The following is a 17640-nucleotide window of genomic DNA, read 5'->3' on the forward strand; positions in this document are numbered from 1 at the left end:
CCCCCCCCCCCCCCCCGAACGAGATGGGATTTATATAGTAAACATACACTTTTACTAGTGTCCGCCCCCCTCCCCCGAAAAATGTTGACCGCCCCCCGAAAATATCAAGTCCCCCCCCCCCCCCCCCCCCCTCGGAGAAAAAAAAGTCAAGAAAAAACACTGGTGTCCATTCGGGCAAACGGCATTCGGGCTAATGTCTTTCGGGAATTTGTCGTAGACCCATTAAAAAGAAACCATAAAGTGGAAAGGAGATCTTAGAGATAGTTAAGTATGACAAGAATTCTTATTTATACAGATCCAAGTGTTAAAAACAAAGAAAAATTAACAAATAGTAACCTACTTCATATCACCCCAGCCAAAGTCAACCCCCCCCCCCTTTTTTTTTAAATTTTATTTTACCAACCGAAATCTCTAGGACGTCAGCCCTTAACAAACCCAAGTGCTTGCAACCAGGAAGTGGTGTGTGTATCAGCCAGTGCCAGAGGTTCTCATTAAGTCTGCGAACACCAGGTTGTATGTCTATGATGTGACCTGTTGGGTGAAGTCTACAGGTGTAGTTGTATAATACAAGTGTGTAGTGTGGAATATTTTTCTGTGAATTTTAATGACGTAGTGTTACACGATGGTGGTTGTAGACCGATGGATTCTTGTCGTGATCTGCGTGAGTACAATTGTTGTTTTCTTGAAAAAAAAAGGTGTGCAGCTACTGTACAGCCACTGTACAGTTACTGTACTGATATACAGCAGAGACCACGGGAAGTCTCTGGCATAGTAAGGCTCGGGCATAGTAAGGCTCGGGCATAGTAAGGCTCGGGCATAGTAAGGCTCGGGCATTAAAGGCTCGGGCATAGTAAGGCTCGGGTATAGTTAGGCTCGGGTATTTGGATACATGGGCACGGGAAGACTCGAGCATAAGAAGATCCGGGCATAAGAAGACTCGGGCATAAGAAGAGTCGGGCATAGTAAGGCTCGGGCATAAGAATAGTCGGGCATTGGGATACATGGGCGTACGTAGACCCGAGCATAAGAAGATCCGGACATAAGAAGATCCCGGCATAAGGAGACAGACGAGGCATAGGGCGAGGCATAGGAAGATACAGACACAGAAAGACAGTTTGACCATAAGAAGACGGGCCGGACATAGGAAGACCCGGGTATTTAAAAGACCCGGACATAATAAGACCCAGAAGACCCAGAACATAGAGCGACCCGTGCCAGGTGCCATAGTTTTTTTGGAAGTGACTGAGAAATAAATATTTCAGTCTGGCGCTGGATTGTAATTGCCAAACATTGACACAGGACTATAGACACAGGACTGACAGACAGACATAACACAGGACTTTCAGACATTGGCACATGACTGGCATAATCTAACACCTGACTACCTAACGTGTATACATGAATGCCAGACTTGACACAGATGTGCCTTATGTAGTTCTACACTGTGAATATTTACCTTTACCTACACACTTTTCAGGTTCTGACGGTCCATTGCTCAAGCGTAGCCAAGTCAGAGGGTAAAATATAAAAATCACATAATTTATGTTTGTCTGTTTGCGATGGTCTGTTATGTAATCATATACATAACCGAATATATATAGACGCTGTTGTACATATAATATGCATGTCTGTATTAAGGTTGGCGCGCTTGTGTATTGCCTCACCATATATATATATATATATATATATATATAATGTATATATATAGGTATATATATATATATATATATATATATATATATATATATATATATATATATATGTGTGTGTGTGTGTATATATATATATACATATATATAGCCTGTATATATGTGTGTGTGTGTGCGTACGCGCGCGCGCGTGTGTGTGTGTGCGTGCGTGAGTTTTATACCTTTAAATTTAATTTCTACATTTTCAAAATATTTATACTGATTAAGCTATCCAACACTAACAATGACAGTACTGATAGCCCTAAACCAGCTCATAATCCAGAGCCTTTACCCTAATTTTAACCCTGACTTAAATCCTAATCCAAACCCTGACCCTAGCAGCATTACCAGCAACAAATGGATTGAATAACAGAGGATGTTTTATAATCATAAATACTCTTGTGCTTGTTACATTTTTAAACCATTTAGATTTACGACGTCTTTTTTCGTGCTCTATTCACACCCTCCCTCCTTCATCCCCCCAACCAGTTCTCTGTCCTAGGGGCTATTATTGGCACGAGCCGACAACCAGCTGCCAGAAATGTCCAAGGGGAAGCTACCAGCCAGGCCAGGTAACCACAGCTGTGACAGAGTGCTCCTCTTGTCCGGAGAACCTCACAACCCTGATCACCGGGGGCAACGGCCAAATCCTACTGTGTCCGTAAGTTAAACCACGTCAACCATAAACGAAGTCACGCTTTTTAAAACTAGGTTGAACAATCCTCCTCTTCGTCACACATCGTCACAAAAAGCTGACCCCCCCCCCCACACACACACACACACACACACAAATAATGTCACACCTAAGGCCCGACCCCTTATATTTTTGTAAAGACCGAATTAACAACAAAGTTCAGGCCTTATACTTTTGTAAAGACCTACTTCATAATGAAGTTCAAGATCAATTTCAATTTCGCTGGTATTTTTTTTTTTAATTTTATAAATCAGCAATTAAAAAATGCCAGAGGGATGGGGTTGGCCTGAACCAAACTGACTTAGGTACGCAATGATAACTGTGTACATGTTGGTAAACTAACTGTGTCCATGTTGGTAAACTAACTGTGTCCATGTTGGTAAACTAACTGTGTCCATGTTGGTAAACTAACTGTGTACATGTTGGTAAACTAACTGTGTACATGTTGGTAAACTAACTGTGTACATGCTGTTAAACTAACTGTGTACATGTTGGTAAACTGTGTACTTGTTGGTAAACTAACTGTGTACATGCTGGTACAATTTGTACATGCTGTTAAACTGTGTACATGCTGTTAAACTAACTGTGTACATGTTGGTACAATTTGTACATGCTGTTAAACTAACTGTGTACATGTTGGTACAATTTGTACATGCTGTTAAACTAACTGTGTACATGTTGGTACAATTTGTACATGCTGTTAAACTAACTGTGTACATGTTGGTAAACTGTGTACTTGTTGGTAAACTAACTGTGTACATGTTGGTACAATTTGTACATGCTGTTAAACTGTGTACATGCTGTTAAACTAACTGTGTACATGTTGGTAAACTGTGTACATGCTGGTAAACTGTGTACATGCTGTTAAACTAACTGTGTACATGTTGGTAAACTGTGTACATGCTGGTAAACTGTGTACATGCTGTTAAACTAACTGTGTACATGTTTGTAGTTGATTGTCCCCTGGGTCACCAGTACAACTTCACGACCAAAACCTGCACTGCCTGCCCCATCTACCAGTACAGGAACGAATCCTTGCAGGTAGGACTTAATGTTTCTGACCTTCTCAGTTACCTCTGGCTTTGTTTCATTCTTAGCACACATTGTAAAATTGTTGTCTGGATATACAATTGAGATCTACGAAAAATTTTAACTGTATATATTATTGATGTATAATACAATTGTTGACTGTATATTCTATTCAAATATAGTCTTGAAAATAAAATTGTTGATTGTATATTAATGAGATATATTAAAATTGTCGACTGTATATATTATTGGTATATAATAAAATTGTTGACACTATACTTTATTGAGATATAATAACATTGTTGTACACCCCCCTCCCACACACACAGGCGTGTTACTACTGTCCCAGCGGGCAGACAACCAACGAGACTGGATCCAGCCAGTGTTTCCAGGCAACAGGTGAGTGACCTCCCCAGTTACAGTCAATTTTTTTTATCGTGAGCACTCCCTCCCCCCACACACACAACACACACACACACACACCCACACGCACGTCGTGGTGTAGGGATATCCCCGGTGCTAGTCTATAAGATACTGTGTTTTTATGTCAAGGTCACATTGTATCAATCTAACATTTTTCACAGATATTTTCTTTGTTAACTGATTTAATTTAATAGAAATTGATAACCTGATCGCATAAGCCTACCAACATGTTTAACACAGAATGCAACACATCATATCTCAAGATTAAAGCCATGCTTTTTGTTTAAATGAAAAAATTTAAACAAATAGGATCTACGCTCTCGTTCGCGTACATTACAGGTTTGAAGTAAAGTTGCCCTTTCGGACCTAGCGGTCAATAGGGCAGCTGCCTTTATTTTCCTTAACTTGAGTCCGGTACCCATCAAAGCTGAGTGGACTCATGTATGTACTACAGACTTGAGCTCGGGATTACAACTCGAGACTATTCGTGTTTAGTCGAGCCTTCTGCTGTCAAACCCAGTGTATTGTACAGTAAAGTATAGCTATGGGGTGGTCGGTCTAATGGGAAGACTGTCCCGTGTTCGGTTTCTGGGATTTCAAGCACTAATGGGTATCTGGATAGTCGGGTGTCCGGGTGTGGGAGGTAAAGTTGATGAGGCATTGTAGAGTTTCTCTTTAGACCTAGCGGTCCATTGTGCAGATTAAATAGAGCTGATATGGCGTGGTCAGCACTATGCCAACTCGCTTTTACTTTCCCCAAACGTAAGTCAGGTACACATTAGGGCTGGGTGGACTCAGTCACAAGTCCGAACCGAGATCCGAACTCGAGACCTTACGTGGTAGCAACCAAACTCTCTACAGTCAATACAGATTAACACCGCCCCACGACGATGCATAGTCAGAGTTTCTTCCGGGGTGGGGGAGGGCGGAGTCGGTGCCCCCTCCCCATATCCCCCGAAGAAAGTCAAACGCCCCCCCCCCCGAACAAAATGCAATTTATATAGAAAATATATACTTTTAACATAGTCCGCCCCCCCCCCCCCCCCCGGAGAAAAAAAACTGGAAGAAACACTGTGCATAGTACTGATCACAAAATTTTTTCACAAACACATTTCACACCGAATGTATTCCTCTATTCACCTTCAGATGCTAAAACCGTTTCCGTCTGCTTAATTTAATTTTCCATAGAGTCGCCGCCTGCCATGACGTCATTGACCGTCAACGTGGACTTACAGTTCCGGATAGGGAAGTGTGAAAACGTGGACCACATGAAAGCGGTCTTGGTGGCCAACGTCCTTCTGCTGATGCGGTACCGGAGGAAGATCTACCCTGACCTGTGTCCGACTGACGCCTGCTCTAACATGCTCGTCAGCGTCACAAACGTCTGCAAAGGTGACACGGCAGACGTGCGGCTGACCATCGTAGACGTCAGGTGAGATTTTCGTAGGAAATTAAATGACGTACGGCTTATTGATGGATTCTTTTTTTTTATTAAACAGCCGGGTAGAAATACAATAGACAATTACATGGGTTAAGTGGGACGTTTGTAAAAATGACTTGGAAGACTTACGAAAACGTTCAGTGATTTTTTTTTATTGAGTGCCAGTCGTACGGCTGACCATTTAAAAAGGCACGTGATATTTTTTTTATCAAAAGGCGGGCGGACGTAAGCCTGACTATTACAAAAGTCACATGATATTTTTTATTAAATGGCAGGGGTATAAATACAAGTGAGCATTGCAGACGTTAAGTGAGATTATACAAATATTAACGCAAAAACGTGAATATATACATACATATCCAATATACTGTATATATATATGTGCCGGGTGGATATCTGAGGTCAATGTATACGGTGCTCCTTACCTATGTACGTCCCCATTAAAGTTCTGCTTGATGGTGTTTCAGCTCTAGGTTAAAGGAAGATGGCACTTCACTATATCGAGACGCCGACCAAGTTATTCTGGGGGCTTTTTATGACCTGACACCGCTCTTTGACAATGTGAGTAGAATTGAAAACCCGGAGGGGCACAGTTAAAACTTCCCGGGGGATTGGGGGGGGGGGGGGGAGCGTACTCTGGTTTAAGTATTTAATTTATAGAGACATTTTTTTATTTTGTCAAGGGTGGGGAGGGGTTGTGGATGTGCACTGGGAGTGGGGAAACGGTAGTGTATTTACACCGTAGAGATAGCCTACCTGAAAGAAACTCTGGTGGGTTTTGGAATACATGTTAAAAATTATCTTCACTACCTCATAAAAACCACAACGTGCTCTCTGAAAGTAATGAATAGCTGTGGCTCTTTTTAAAAATGAGGTATAAGAATATGGTACAATAAAAATAGGTGAATGAATATGTTACTTTATTTGGTTGTTGCTCTAGTAACTCTACTAAATATTAAAATGGCATTCAATGCATGGGAGTCGTCCATTCAATTATAGACGATTTTTCCCCACAGTTCCGTATCCTCATTCGTCATCGTATAAAGTCAAACCCCTCTCCCCTCCCCCACCCACACACACACTGAATAATTTAAGTCGAGTCCACCGCCAATCCCCACCCCATAAATCTAATGTAACTAAAATGTTGACCATTTTTGTTCTTAAGATATACAAAAAAATGCCCCCACCCCTCATCACACGTCTAAAACATCTCATTCTTCCAGCAAGGTCGGTGACGTCATTTATGGACGTCACCTTGATGCCAAAACACTGCACGTCTTATGCTTAAAGCATTGGATGCTTGATGTCTAAAACGTACAGTGCCGAACAGCATTGATTGAAATCTACGTAGATTGTATTAACTGATAATTAACTGATAATTAATATTCCAAGGTGATCGGAAGGAGATTTGATGTCTATGATGTAACTTTTTAATCTCATGATTTGCTCATTATGATGATGGTTAATTTGTTGTGAAACAAATTGTAGATGTGCCCATTGGGACAGTAATTTGGTCATCTTAAGTGTAGAACATACAGAAACAGCTAAAATGGATTTCAAGGAACTTATTAATCATCTTATAAAGTTAAACCCAGATCTGTATAAATATTGAGCAATTGTTTAAAAGTTGTGCTTGGTTATGGGCGTCACAAGGTCGGTTACTCTACACGTTTACTAAAGGTGTCACCCAATTGTCGCCAACAACTTTGCACTTTCGGTGGGATGTCACCCCTTGCTCACATATTTTAGCTGGATACAACATAGTTTTGAAAGTAAATGTTACAATGTTTCGTCAAGGTGTCACGCGTAAAGGTTGTCATCAGATGCGGGTCGCACCTCTGCCACCGCCATGTGACGCTTCAGTGTTTCGTTACTTTAAAAAAATCAAATCAACTGTAAGCCTGTAACATCATTACAAAACTACGGGGTAGTAGGCCTACGATATATAAACAATCAGGATGTATAAAAAATAAATACACCGAATATTTATCTATCTATATATATAATTCTCTTCTGGGAGACGCTAGAAAACAAGCTGTAAACGCGCTCCCTACCATCCCCACCCCTACATGGTCTTATTAGTGAGCTGTGGTTCACGCCATGTTTACCTTCGTGGAGTCGGGTTTAGTGACGGCTATTAGGGGCAGATAATTTAGTTTGAAACGATTTTAAACGTTGGGGGGGGGGGGGGGGGAGGAATGGGTGGGGGGGGGGTTATGGTCCTTAACGAGCTACTTATAGTGTTTTAAAGAAATATTTTCAGTGTCAGCGTTGGTACTGTCGAATTCACAAATTATGAATTACTGAAAAGTAGAAAAAACAACAACTAAATAGCGGCGTATGTTATGCCGCGGGCCGGCTCGTATTATTTAAAACCCTACATCGGAAGTAGCAGCTGATTTCTTCGTTTAACTCTGTTGTAGTCTAGCATAGGGGCCCGAAAATCCTAGCTACGCAACTGAACTGATTTGATAATTTACTTACAGATAAACATCTTGCCTTGTAAATCTGGAGAGATCATGGATCTATCGGGAACATGCTGTAAGTCTTCTCGATCAGTGTTCTACATCAAGCATCTAGTCATGTTCAGATAAGCCCCGCCACTAATGCAAAAAGTGCACACGCGAAAAGTGTTTGCCAGTTTCAATTTAATGCAAGCAAACTTGAGGGCTAGAGTTAAAGGTACCTAAAACATGCAAATGATTAATGGCACGTCCCAATTTCATCCTCTACTATAAAATCTATAAGTACAAGTTTCATATCATATTGTTTTTAACCTTTTTTTTTGGGTGGCGGGGGTTAACTTTTGGCGTGGCTTATCTGGACAAGATCTCAGCCATCTCTTTTACTGTTACATTGTTCTGTATGAGTGTTCTGAGTGTTCTGTATGAGTGTTCTGAGTGTTCTGTATGAGTGTTCTGAGTGTTCTGTATGAGTGTTCTGAGTGTTCTGTATGAGTGTTCTGAGTGTTCTGTATGAGTGTTCTGAGTGTTCTGTATGAGTGTTCTGAGTGTTCTGTATGAGTATTCTGTATGAGTGTTCTGAATGTTCTGTATGAGTGTTCTGAGTGTTCTGTATGAGTGTTCTGAGTATTCTGAGTGTTCTGAGTGTTCTGTATGAGTGTTCTGTATGAGTGTTCTGAGTGTTCTGTATGAGTGTTCTGAGTGTTCTGAGTGTTCTGTATGAGTGTTCTGAGTGTTCTGTATGAGTGTTCTGAGTGTTCTGAGTGTTCTGAGTGTTCTGAGTGTTCTGTGTGAGTGTTCTGAGGGTTCTGTATGAGTGTTCTGAGTGTTCTGTATGAGTGCTCTGAGTGTTCTGTATGAGTGTTCTGAGTGTTCTGTATGAGTGTTCTGAGTGTTCTGTATGAGTGTTCTGAGTGTACTGTATGAGTGTTCTGAGTGTTCTGTATGAGTGTTCTGTATGAGTGTTCTGTATGAGTGTTCTGTATGAGTGTTCTGAGTGTTCTGTATGAGTGTTCTGTATGAGTGTTCTGTATGAGTGTTCTGTATGAGTGTTCTGAGTGTTCTGTATGAGTGTTCCGTTTGTGAGTGTTCAATATCGGTCTTCTCTATCAGTGCTCTAAGCGTTCTAAGATTTCGATTTTGTTGTATTAAAAAGGTCTTTTACAGTATTTTTATCAATTGAAATTGTCAAAACTGTTCTTTGAAAGTAGGTTGTGTCTTTTATGTAAGTGTTTTTATGTATGCGCCATTTAGTTAATTTCTTCAACAAACCATACATTTACACTACATATGGTCCTCATTTATACATATATAAGCATTAAGCTTAAGTGTATGGTTTATGGAAGAGATTATGTATATCTATATATATATATATATATATATATATATATATATATATATATATATATATATATATATATATATATATATATATATATATATATATATATATATATATATATATATATATATATATACCAGCAAAGTGCCAAGGCGGTGAGTTTGCCAACCATACAAGTGGCCAATGCGAGAGGTGTGGGAAAGGAAGTTTTTCTGAGCAGCCTGCAGACAGTTGCGTGAAGTGCCCAGACGGTGAAACAACGAAAAACCTCGGTAGCAAGCATCGGTCTGATTGCTTTAAAGGTAGGGCATAATTCTGTGCTTCGTATTTTTTCGCTTTCGTATTTTTTCTGTTTTAATACAGTGTGTTTCTTTTTTAATTATTTTAAATAAAAAAATTCAATTTTAGGCTATAGTTTTTTGTATTTTTTATAACTTTTATGCTCATTTAATAATGGAGAGTACATTTTATTCTCCTTCATTGGAGAAATGAACTTTTTGAAGTCCCCCTTTTTTTTTACAGACATGGAGCTAGTGATAATTGTAAGTGCATCTTGTGGCGGTGTCGCGCTTATCTCTATCATTATTACAATCGTCGTCTGTATAAGTATAAGGAGACGTAGAACATCCCGTCATCAGCAAGGTGAGTTGTGTCGTTAACACTTTCAATAAATCCGAATTTTTAATATTTTTTTTAAACTGCTGCTCTCTGCTTGGTGCCTGCTATCAAGATGTTTCACATACTTACATAGTTCATAATTTATTTAACTCAATCTAATTTAAAAAAAAAAACTTACTAATTAAATCTTATCGAAAGGGTTAATTTCCGTAATGTTAAGCTTTTGGCACGGATGGCAAAATCAAAATGTGCAAATAAATCCAGTAAAAACACAAAATAATGTCTTGAAAAAGATAAAAACTGATTAAAATTATAATATTCCATAAATAAAAACACACCTTAACATACCAAAGATCTACATGGTTAAAAAATTGCAAAAAAAAAGCTATTGAGGATTGTTTGTCAAAGATGCCGATGAAACAATGAGCATTATCAAGGTGATCTGCTATGGCTGATGAGCGATTGAATTGCTGAGAGAGTTCCTTTCAGGCATCTCTTCGAGGGGCTACTGCCACCCTTCACCCGGGAATTTAAGTCCCCCTTCCACCCCCAATGTTTTAAGTATCCCCCGGAGAAAAATGTCTGAAAGAAACACTGAATGCTGGTATGTTTGGCAGGTTTGAAGACGTTCAATGAAAGACCCGAGAAGGCTCAGCGCGCCCAGAGCAACGATTATACCAAGACTGCGCATGTCCAAGCTAACAGCAAGCCACGATCTCGGGCAGGTGTGTACCTCTGTGTCTGTGTTTGTTTGTCTTTCCAATCAAATCTTGCGATCGAAATTTCTGGCACTTCCCAGTTAGCTAGCGCGCTGAAATTTTCAGGGAAGCTTTCTTTTGGATGACCATAGAATATGCAATTGTTATTATTACTAAATTGATCAATGGAAACATTTTATTGAGCATTTTAGACCGCTATATAATCTATATATATAATTCTCCTCTTCGAGCCATTAGAAAAAAAACCAGCGACGCGTACCTCGCGCGCAGTGAAGCGAACGATCCAACGTTGCCACAGGCTTAGGGTCAGATAATTTACTTTGAACCGAGTTTAAACTTACAGGATATAGGCCGGTTTGGGGGAGACGATATGGTCGAGTGGTTGGGCACACGATTGCTATCCCACTCGACACGGGTTCAAATCTATGTGTTCTAGTCAGTAACGTATTCACACAACGATTTTTTTTCGAGTTGTCTTTTTACGAGTTGTCTTCGTTTACCCAAAAAAAAGTGAAAAGATAAAATCGATAGCAAGATTTTAATGCAAACAAACAGACAAAGACTAAAAAGTAGAAAATAATAATCATTAAAAAAGCGATCAAAAACGTGGAGCGCCGTGATTTTCTTACAGTTTCTAATACTGTTGACTCTCTACAAGCTCCCTAATAAAAGTCAGTAGTATTATCTAATCAATAGTAATATAACTTTTACTTCGGCGCCCCACGTTTTTGATCGCTTATAGTAGAGTGATCGCTTGCATTATTGTGATGTATAGTATTTATTTTCTACTTTTTAGTTCAATCAGAAAACGTGGGTTTTTAAAAACTTTTTTAATGATTATTATTTAAACAACGGACCACATAGATAATTAGACACATTTCAACCACAAACCACATAAATAATTAGAAATATATTAACCACAAACACATAGATAATTAGACACATTAACCATACATCACATAGATAATTGGCCACTTTTAAATCACAACCAAATATGCAAAGATGTACATTTGAAGCACACGCCGCATGATGAATACAAACCACATTGACAACGAACTTCATCTTTAAACCACAAACCTCATACACATTGAGTTTGATTATAACCCAATTTTGGGTTCGTCCATATAATAGTGTCGCAAGCTGCGACGTTTAGCGAAGTTCAGACTTTTGGGACGAGGTGCTTATCGTTACATTGGTAGGTTTTAAAAGAAACGTGATCAAATATAAATACTAATTGTTGTGAGAACTGGGTTTTTTTTTAAAGGAGAGCGCTTGGGTGGAGATGAAGTGGGCGAAAATCGGAAACGTCATTTCGGCTGTGGGGTTTGGTTTAGTGACAACAGGGTGAAGTGCAGTAAAAAAAAATGTATAAAATTTAAATACCACACGCAATCAACGGACAACACATAAAACCGCGACTCACAATAATAAACCACTCCTTAAAGCAACAAACCAAACGAACACTCGAAGCTGATGTTAAGCAACAGATAATTCTCTTAAAAGCAAAAAAAAAGCTATCACAATTTTCACAATGTTCTGAGTGCGTAAAAACACAGCACCAACACAACGTTACAGACTACAAACAAACTGTTGTTTCAGGATCAAATCCCAGCAGAGACACAAACCAGCCAACTCTCTATCACATTCCTCAGCCAGAGATAGATGTAGATGTGATGTCCTGTCATTACTACCTAAAGCTAGGTAGGCCAATATATTGTTTTATGTATGTGTGTGTATACCAGAGGCGGATCCAGGTTTTAGTTGTAGGGGGAGCAAAAAGAGCAAAAAAAAAGGCGCAGAATTTCTAACACGTTCTATATACGTGTATTATATATATATATATATATATATATATATATATATATATATATATATATATATATATATATATATATATATATATATATATATATATAATTACTAGCTGTATGTCATTACTTCGCTATGATGTTAAATAAATTGAAAGTAGCACTCTGAAGAAATAAGAAAAAAACACACAATATAGGCCGACAAAACAAAAATTGTATCAATCTAAACAAAAAAATATATACACACACTACAACCAAAAGCAATGAACGTAACGCAATCTGTTTTGTAATTCTTGTAAAAAAAATTCGTACATAATAATTCCTGGGAAATTATTTAAAGACAAGTGAAATAGGGGAAATAATCACTCTCTTAATATAAATATGTATATATCTAGACATTTAATTATAAATGTCAAAACAAATAAATAATTACTTAAGAATTTAATGAGATTGTTTAAAACTGTGTTTGCAATATGTTTTTGTCTAGAATCAGAATTTAATATATCGTCATCATAAATGCTAAAGTATTACAGGATAATGAAAGTTTTTTAAAATCAGAGTTGGTATAAAACCACGCTTTTCGATTTAATAAAAACGTATCTGTAGTAACAGCCTACAATGAACTTAAAATCGGTCTTTTAGTTCAGATCATATATTTTTAATTAACTACTGCTTCTTTGTGTTAAAAATCATTTTTTTACAGAGTGATAGGTATGGGTTAGATCACTGTATTGATCACACACCTTTTTACTAGTAATTGCAAAAACAATATTCACAGAGTTTTACGTTTAAAACGCTAATTTTCTGGCGGCATCGTACTTTGGTACATCATTACGCGTTTTTCTACATGTACTTAACAGATCAGTTCGGGGGTGGGGGTGGGGTGGGTTCAACTTTATTCACCACTGTCCGGTTACTTTAGGTCTATTATCCAACTAAGTGTATACCTAGTTGTGACATTAATGTCGCTCTACACAATTGTGGTGGTGAGGTGTGTGTGTGTGTGGGGGGGGGAGATAACCAACTCAGAGTGAACATAGCGTCAGTTTTTAGATGACTGTTCTAAACATACATATGTATTACACAAATATATATTACACACATATATATTACAGAAATAGATTTAAATAAGTAGCAGTGGTATTATGACAATTTTTTTTTTACAGAGGGGTCCATGGGGAGGGGGGTTGTAACTGTTTCATATAATTTGTAATCGTAATCACTATCGCCCACACTGTAAGAATACTACTACTTCATCGTGATGACGTTGTTGACCTTATCAAAATGTCCCCACCACTACGCAGTTTGCTCATAAGTAAATTTAAATAGAGGTGCCACATCAGTTGTATTTGTTTCTGTATTGTAATTTTTTTAAATTAATCACACGATTCAAACTGTATATATATAAAGTAATTATGTGTGAAGTTTTATGTATAACATTTTCTAATTAAATTATTCATAAGCAAATACATTATACAGTTGCCTTAAACGTAACACCCCTCTTGCCAAGTGGTACTACCCGTAGAGGTTTCTTAAACATTGCAATGCATCGTAATGGTTATTTTTAGAATGGCAAACTGATGCAGCTGTTAATACGTATTGTAAATATAGACACTCCTCTTACTAGACTAGTACAATAATCCTTAATAGCTGCATGAAAAGAAATCTTGTGATTTACATAGATGTGCCGACTAAAAATATTTTTAACAAATATCCTATTTTAAAACTTTGAGTTTAAAAAGTTTCCAAAAAGGCGCCACTTTGCTGAAAATGGCCATATATGTATATATATGTGTGTGTGTTTTTGAGTGTGTGTATATATCATCATCATCATCATTCCTTTGTGGCCCCTGGGAAGCAAAGGGCTGCAACTACACATTTCCAGCGGACTCATGTGTATATATATATATATATATATATATATATATATATATATATATATATATATATATATATATATATATATATATATATATATATATATATCCATGTACGTGTCTGAATCTGTGCTGCACTGTTTGCACGCCAAGACTCATCAACATGCTCAGTTTGTTCAAATTCGAAGTCAAAATAAAATTGTGTATTTTCAGAACCGCCAGACCTTGATTATCTTGCTCCCGATTACGACACCTCAAGCGTTGATTACAGCAAAAACATTGACGGTGACTCTTTTGTTGTTATCATGTTGTTGATTGTTGTCATGTTGTTGTCATGTTATGATTAGTCTAGGACTTCTACAAACGAGAAGTCATTACTCATTTGTATTTTCTGAATCAAAACATTTGTGACGCAGAGAAAATGTGTTTCGAGTTTTAAAACATTTTTTTTTCAGGACAACTGAAAAGAATTTTTTTTATTTTATGTAGGTCTAAATAAAATTTCAATAGAAATTCTTTTTCGAACCTGAAAGTCGACGGGTAAGATGAAGTAGCGTTCAGCTGCTTCTGTGATCTCGGCGTATGAAAGGATAAAGTGGTCAGCACTATACAGCGTTACCTTTACTTTCCCTAATGTAAGTTAGGTACCCATCAGAACTGGGTGGACTCACAGACGTCATACTGGCATTACCCGGGATTCGACCTCGGCACATCCGGGTTAGCATTCGTATGATCTACCTTCCGACCACACCGTCACATATGTTATTTATATATATATATATATATATATATATATATATATATATATATATATATATATATATATATATATATATATATATATATATATATATATATATATATATATATATATATATATATATATGTTTGTTTTCCAGATAACATATATGATGAAATAACATCCAAGTAACAGGTGAATGGAATTCTGTGTAAAAAGTGAAATGGTGTTGCGATAGTATCTGCTAAAGATAAACTAATTTAATTTGTTATTACCTGTATATAGCGGCGTCACTATGTCGGGTATAACCTGGTGATGTCACCCCCTCCCATAAAAACAATTTTGCCTTGTAAGTTTGTTGCCACCCCACTCCCCCTATTTTATTATTTTAATTGGATACAACATTGTTTTGACGGTAAATTATGTTACTATTTTTCGATTTCGTGTCACCTCGTAATGGTATCACCCGGTGCGGACCTCACTACGTCCCCTCTTCTTGACGCTACAGCGTACATCTACTGCTAATTATTTTCAGTCAACAAAAACATCGTCAAAAAAACTGCCCTCTTATAAGCACAACAGATTATTCCAAATACAAATTTTTTTAAAGGTAAAAATGAATGCGAATGTTGTTCCTACGCTGAAGAATAATGTAGCATTATGTTTTTTTAGCATTATATTTACTTTGATCGTGGGTTTTCTTTTTAAAACGGCTAAATGCCATGTATCACTCTAGACCAGGGGTCTCCAAACTACGGCCCGCGGCCGGATGCAGCCCGCGAAGTCCTCTCAAATCGTTTGTTGGTGATTGCTGAGGAAGTATGCCCAGAAAAATCAAAGACATGCCTGGAAGAAACTGGCCCCCGCACTGAAATTTGATAGTTAATGCGGCCCTAGTACTGAAAAGTTTGGAGACCCCTGCTCTAGACTCTTGTCCATTAGGCTGATTTTAAGGCTGATTGTTTTTAAACATCAAACAGAAAAATTTCACGCACTGGTTCAGATAAGCCTATACTCGCTTTACTAGACGACGCTTCACAATCACAAAGGGATCAATTATTTTTAATGCCACAGTCTTGGGGAGAGTTGTGGCTTAGTCTTCCGTAATGATGTAATACAAGTATACAAGGGGGAGGGGGGAGAGAGAATTTAATAAATGTGATGAAATATTTTGCTCTTTGTAAGAAAAAATATATTTGTTCTAAATACATATTAATTTAATAATTTATTACTGTCACTGTTCTGATGTCTTGCGGAGGGAGGGAGGGGGATAAAATTGAGCTAGAATAATTTGACAGGTTATCGTGTTATATTTACAGGCCTATATAGTTAAATATAAACGTTTTATCATTGTTTTGAATTATGTACGTGTAGTGTGAAAACAGTAAAATATTTTACCTTGAGTCACCGTCTTTTATAGGCCTGTATAGTCTAAATATAAACGTTTTTATCATTGTTTAGATTTACGTGTGTGTAGTGTGAAAACATTAAAATATTTTACCTTGAGTCACCGTCTTTTATAGGCCTATATAGACTAAATATAAAGTTTTTATCATTGTTTAGATTTACGTGTGTGTAGTGTGAATTTATATAGAAAAAATATATACTTTTAACAGTGTCCGCTCCCCCGGAAATTTTAGTCTGCCCCCCCCCCCCCCCGAAAATTCCAAGTGCCTCCCTCCCCCCTCCGGAGAAAAAAGTCTGGAAGAAACGTTAGGTGCTTTGCATCTAATAAAAATGGCGTTAGTTTATAAATCGCTTACCTACTTGATGTCAAATTACCCAAGGGAGACAATGTTTATTTGATTCACAAAGTAATTTTTTTTTAATTTAATGAAAGATTTGTTTATGATATAACTTTAATTCGCATCTATGATTTTTACTTTTGTAAACATTCCTAATTTTTAAAAATACGTAAGAATAAGCTTCTAGCTGTTTTTTGTTTAATTTTTACAAGCATAATTTAAAACGTAACAGCTTTGACGAATTTCATTTTTATTTCAAAGACTTCCGAATCATCTCCTTGAGAATTTGTTATAGAGCTTGCAAATAATTGTTTTTAAGTACACGCATGATAAAACAAGTAGATCTAATTAAAAAAAGTCTAGTGACAATTTTAGCGCAATTTCCTTGTGTTATCTAAAAATAGCTCTGTCGTAGCGTAAATCAAGAGCAGGGTTAGTAAAACCATTGGTTAGTTATTAAAACGTTTTTTATTAAAAAAAATTTAGTTAGTTATTAAAACGTTTTTTATTAAAACAAGTAATTAAAAAAAGTCTAGTGACAATTTTAGCGCAATTTCCTTGTGTTATCTAAAAATAGCTCTGTCGTAGCGTAAATCAAGAGCAGGGTTAGTAAAACCATTGGTTAGTTATTAAAACGTTTTTTATTAAAAAAAATTCAGTATTTTACATGTTTTATTTACAATAGAGTACCATGACTAAAAACCATTGCGCGCCCAGCTACCGAACGTGACGTCGCAGCCATTGAACGTGATGGCGCAGCTATTGAACGTGATGACGCGTGTGGTGTGGTTGCATAAAATGCCTACTAATTCGGTCCAAATTTTAATTAATTCAAAAAAATTTTGTGACCGAACGAAAGGATATTTTTGAAAACTTTCTTCGGCAATATTGTTCTAAATTATGGCAGGAATCGATTGGTACATGTTTCAAGTCGCTAAGTGGTCTGGTTGCCGAGATATGGGCCAAAAACTGCTTTTTTTCGAGTTTTTTTGGCTTTTCCGGGAAATCCATGAAAGAAACCCGAAATTTTTATGGCCTGTGTTCATCCTCGTAAC

At 37.3% G+C, this 17640-nt stretch overlaps 1 protein-coding gene across 1 annotated transcript; it reads left to right on the forward strand.

The window, feature by feature from the left end:
- Positions 1-451: 451 nt before the first annotated feature.
- Positions 452-15365, forward strand: LOC131954736 (uncharacterized). Its single transcript, XM_059318483.1, has 14 exons — positions 452-661; positions 1478-1517; positions 2178-2349; positions 3335-3423; positions 3741-3810; positions 5023-5266; positions 5743-5836; positions 7762-7816; positions 9220-9381; positions 9602-9721; positions 10315-10422; positions 12016-12117; positions 14315-14386; positions 15001-15365. Exons 6-14 carry the CDS (start codon positions 5037-5039, stop codon positions 15030-15032), a joined length of 975 nt encoding a protein of 324 aa, XP_059174466.1. The 5' UTR covers positions 452-661; positions 1478-1517; positions 2178-2349; positions 3335-3423; positions 3741-3810; positions 5023-5036; the 3' UTR covers positions 15033-15365.
- Positions 15366-17640: the final 2275 nt, after the last annotated feature.

The sequence above is a fragment of the Physella acuta genome, unplaced genomic scaffold (assembly GCF_028476545.2).
Source record: "Physella acuta isolate Inbredline_101_S28 unplaced genomic scaffold, ASM2847654v3 ptg001023l, whole genome shotgun sequence".
Taxonomy (NCBI): domain Eukaryota; kingdom Metazoa; phylum Mollusca; class Gastropoda; family Physidae; genus Physella; species Physella acuta.

Excerpts from the sequence above, each read along its gene's own strand:
- LOC131954736 (XM_059318483.1), top strand. The coding sequence starts at position 5,037 with ATGACGTCATTGACCGTCAACGTGGACTTACAGTTCCGGATAGGGAAG. Across the intron at positions 9,382-9,601 it reads TCGGTCTGATTGCTTTAAAG|ACATGGAGCTAGTGATAATT; the intron begins GTAGGGCATAAT and ends TTTTTTTTACAG. Across the intron at positions 10,423-12,015 it reads CAAGCCACGATCTCGGGCAG|GATCAAATCCCAGCAGAGAC; the intron begins GTGTGTACCTCT and ends CTGTTGTTTCAG.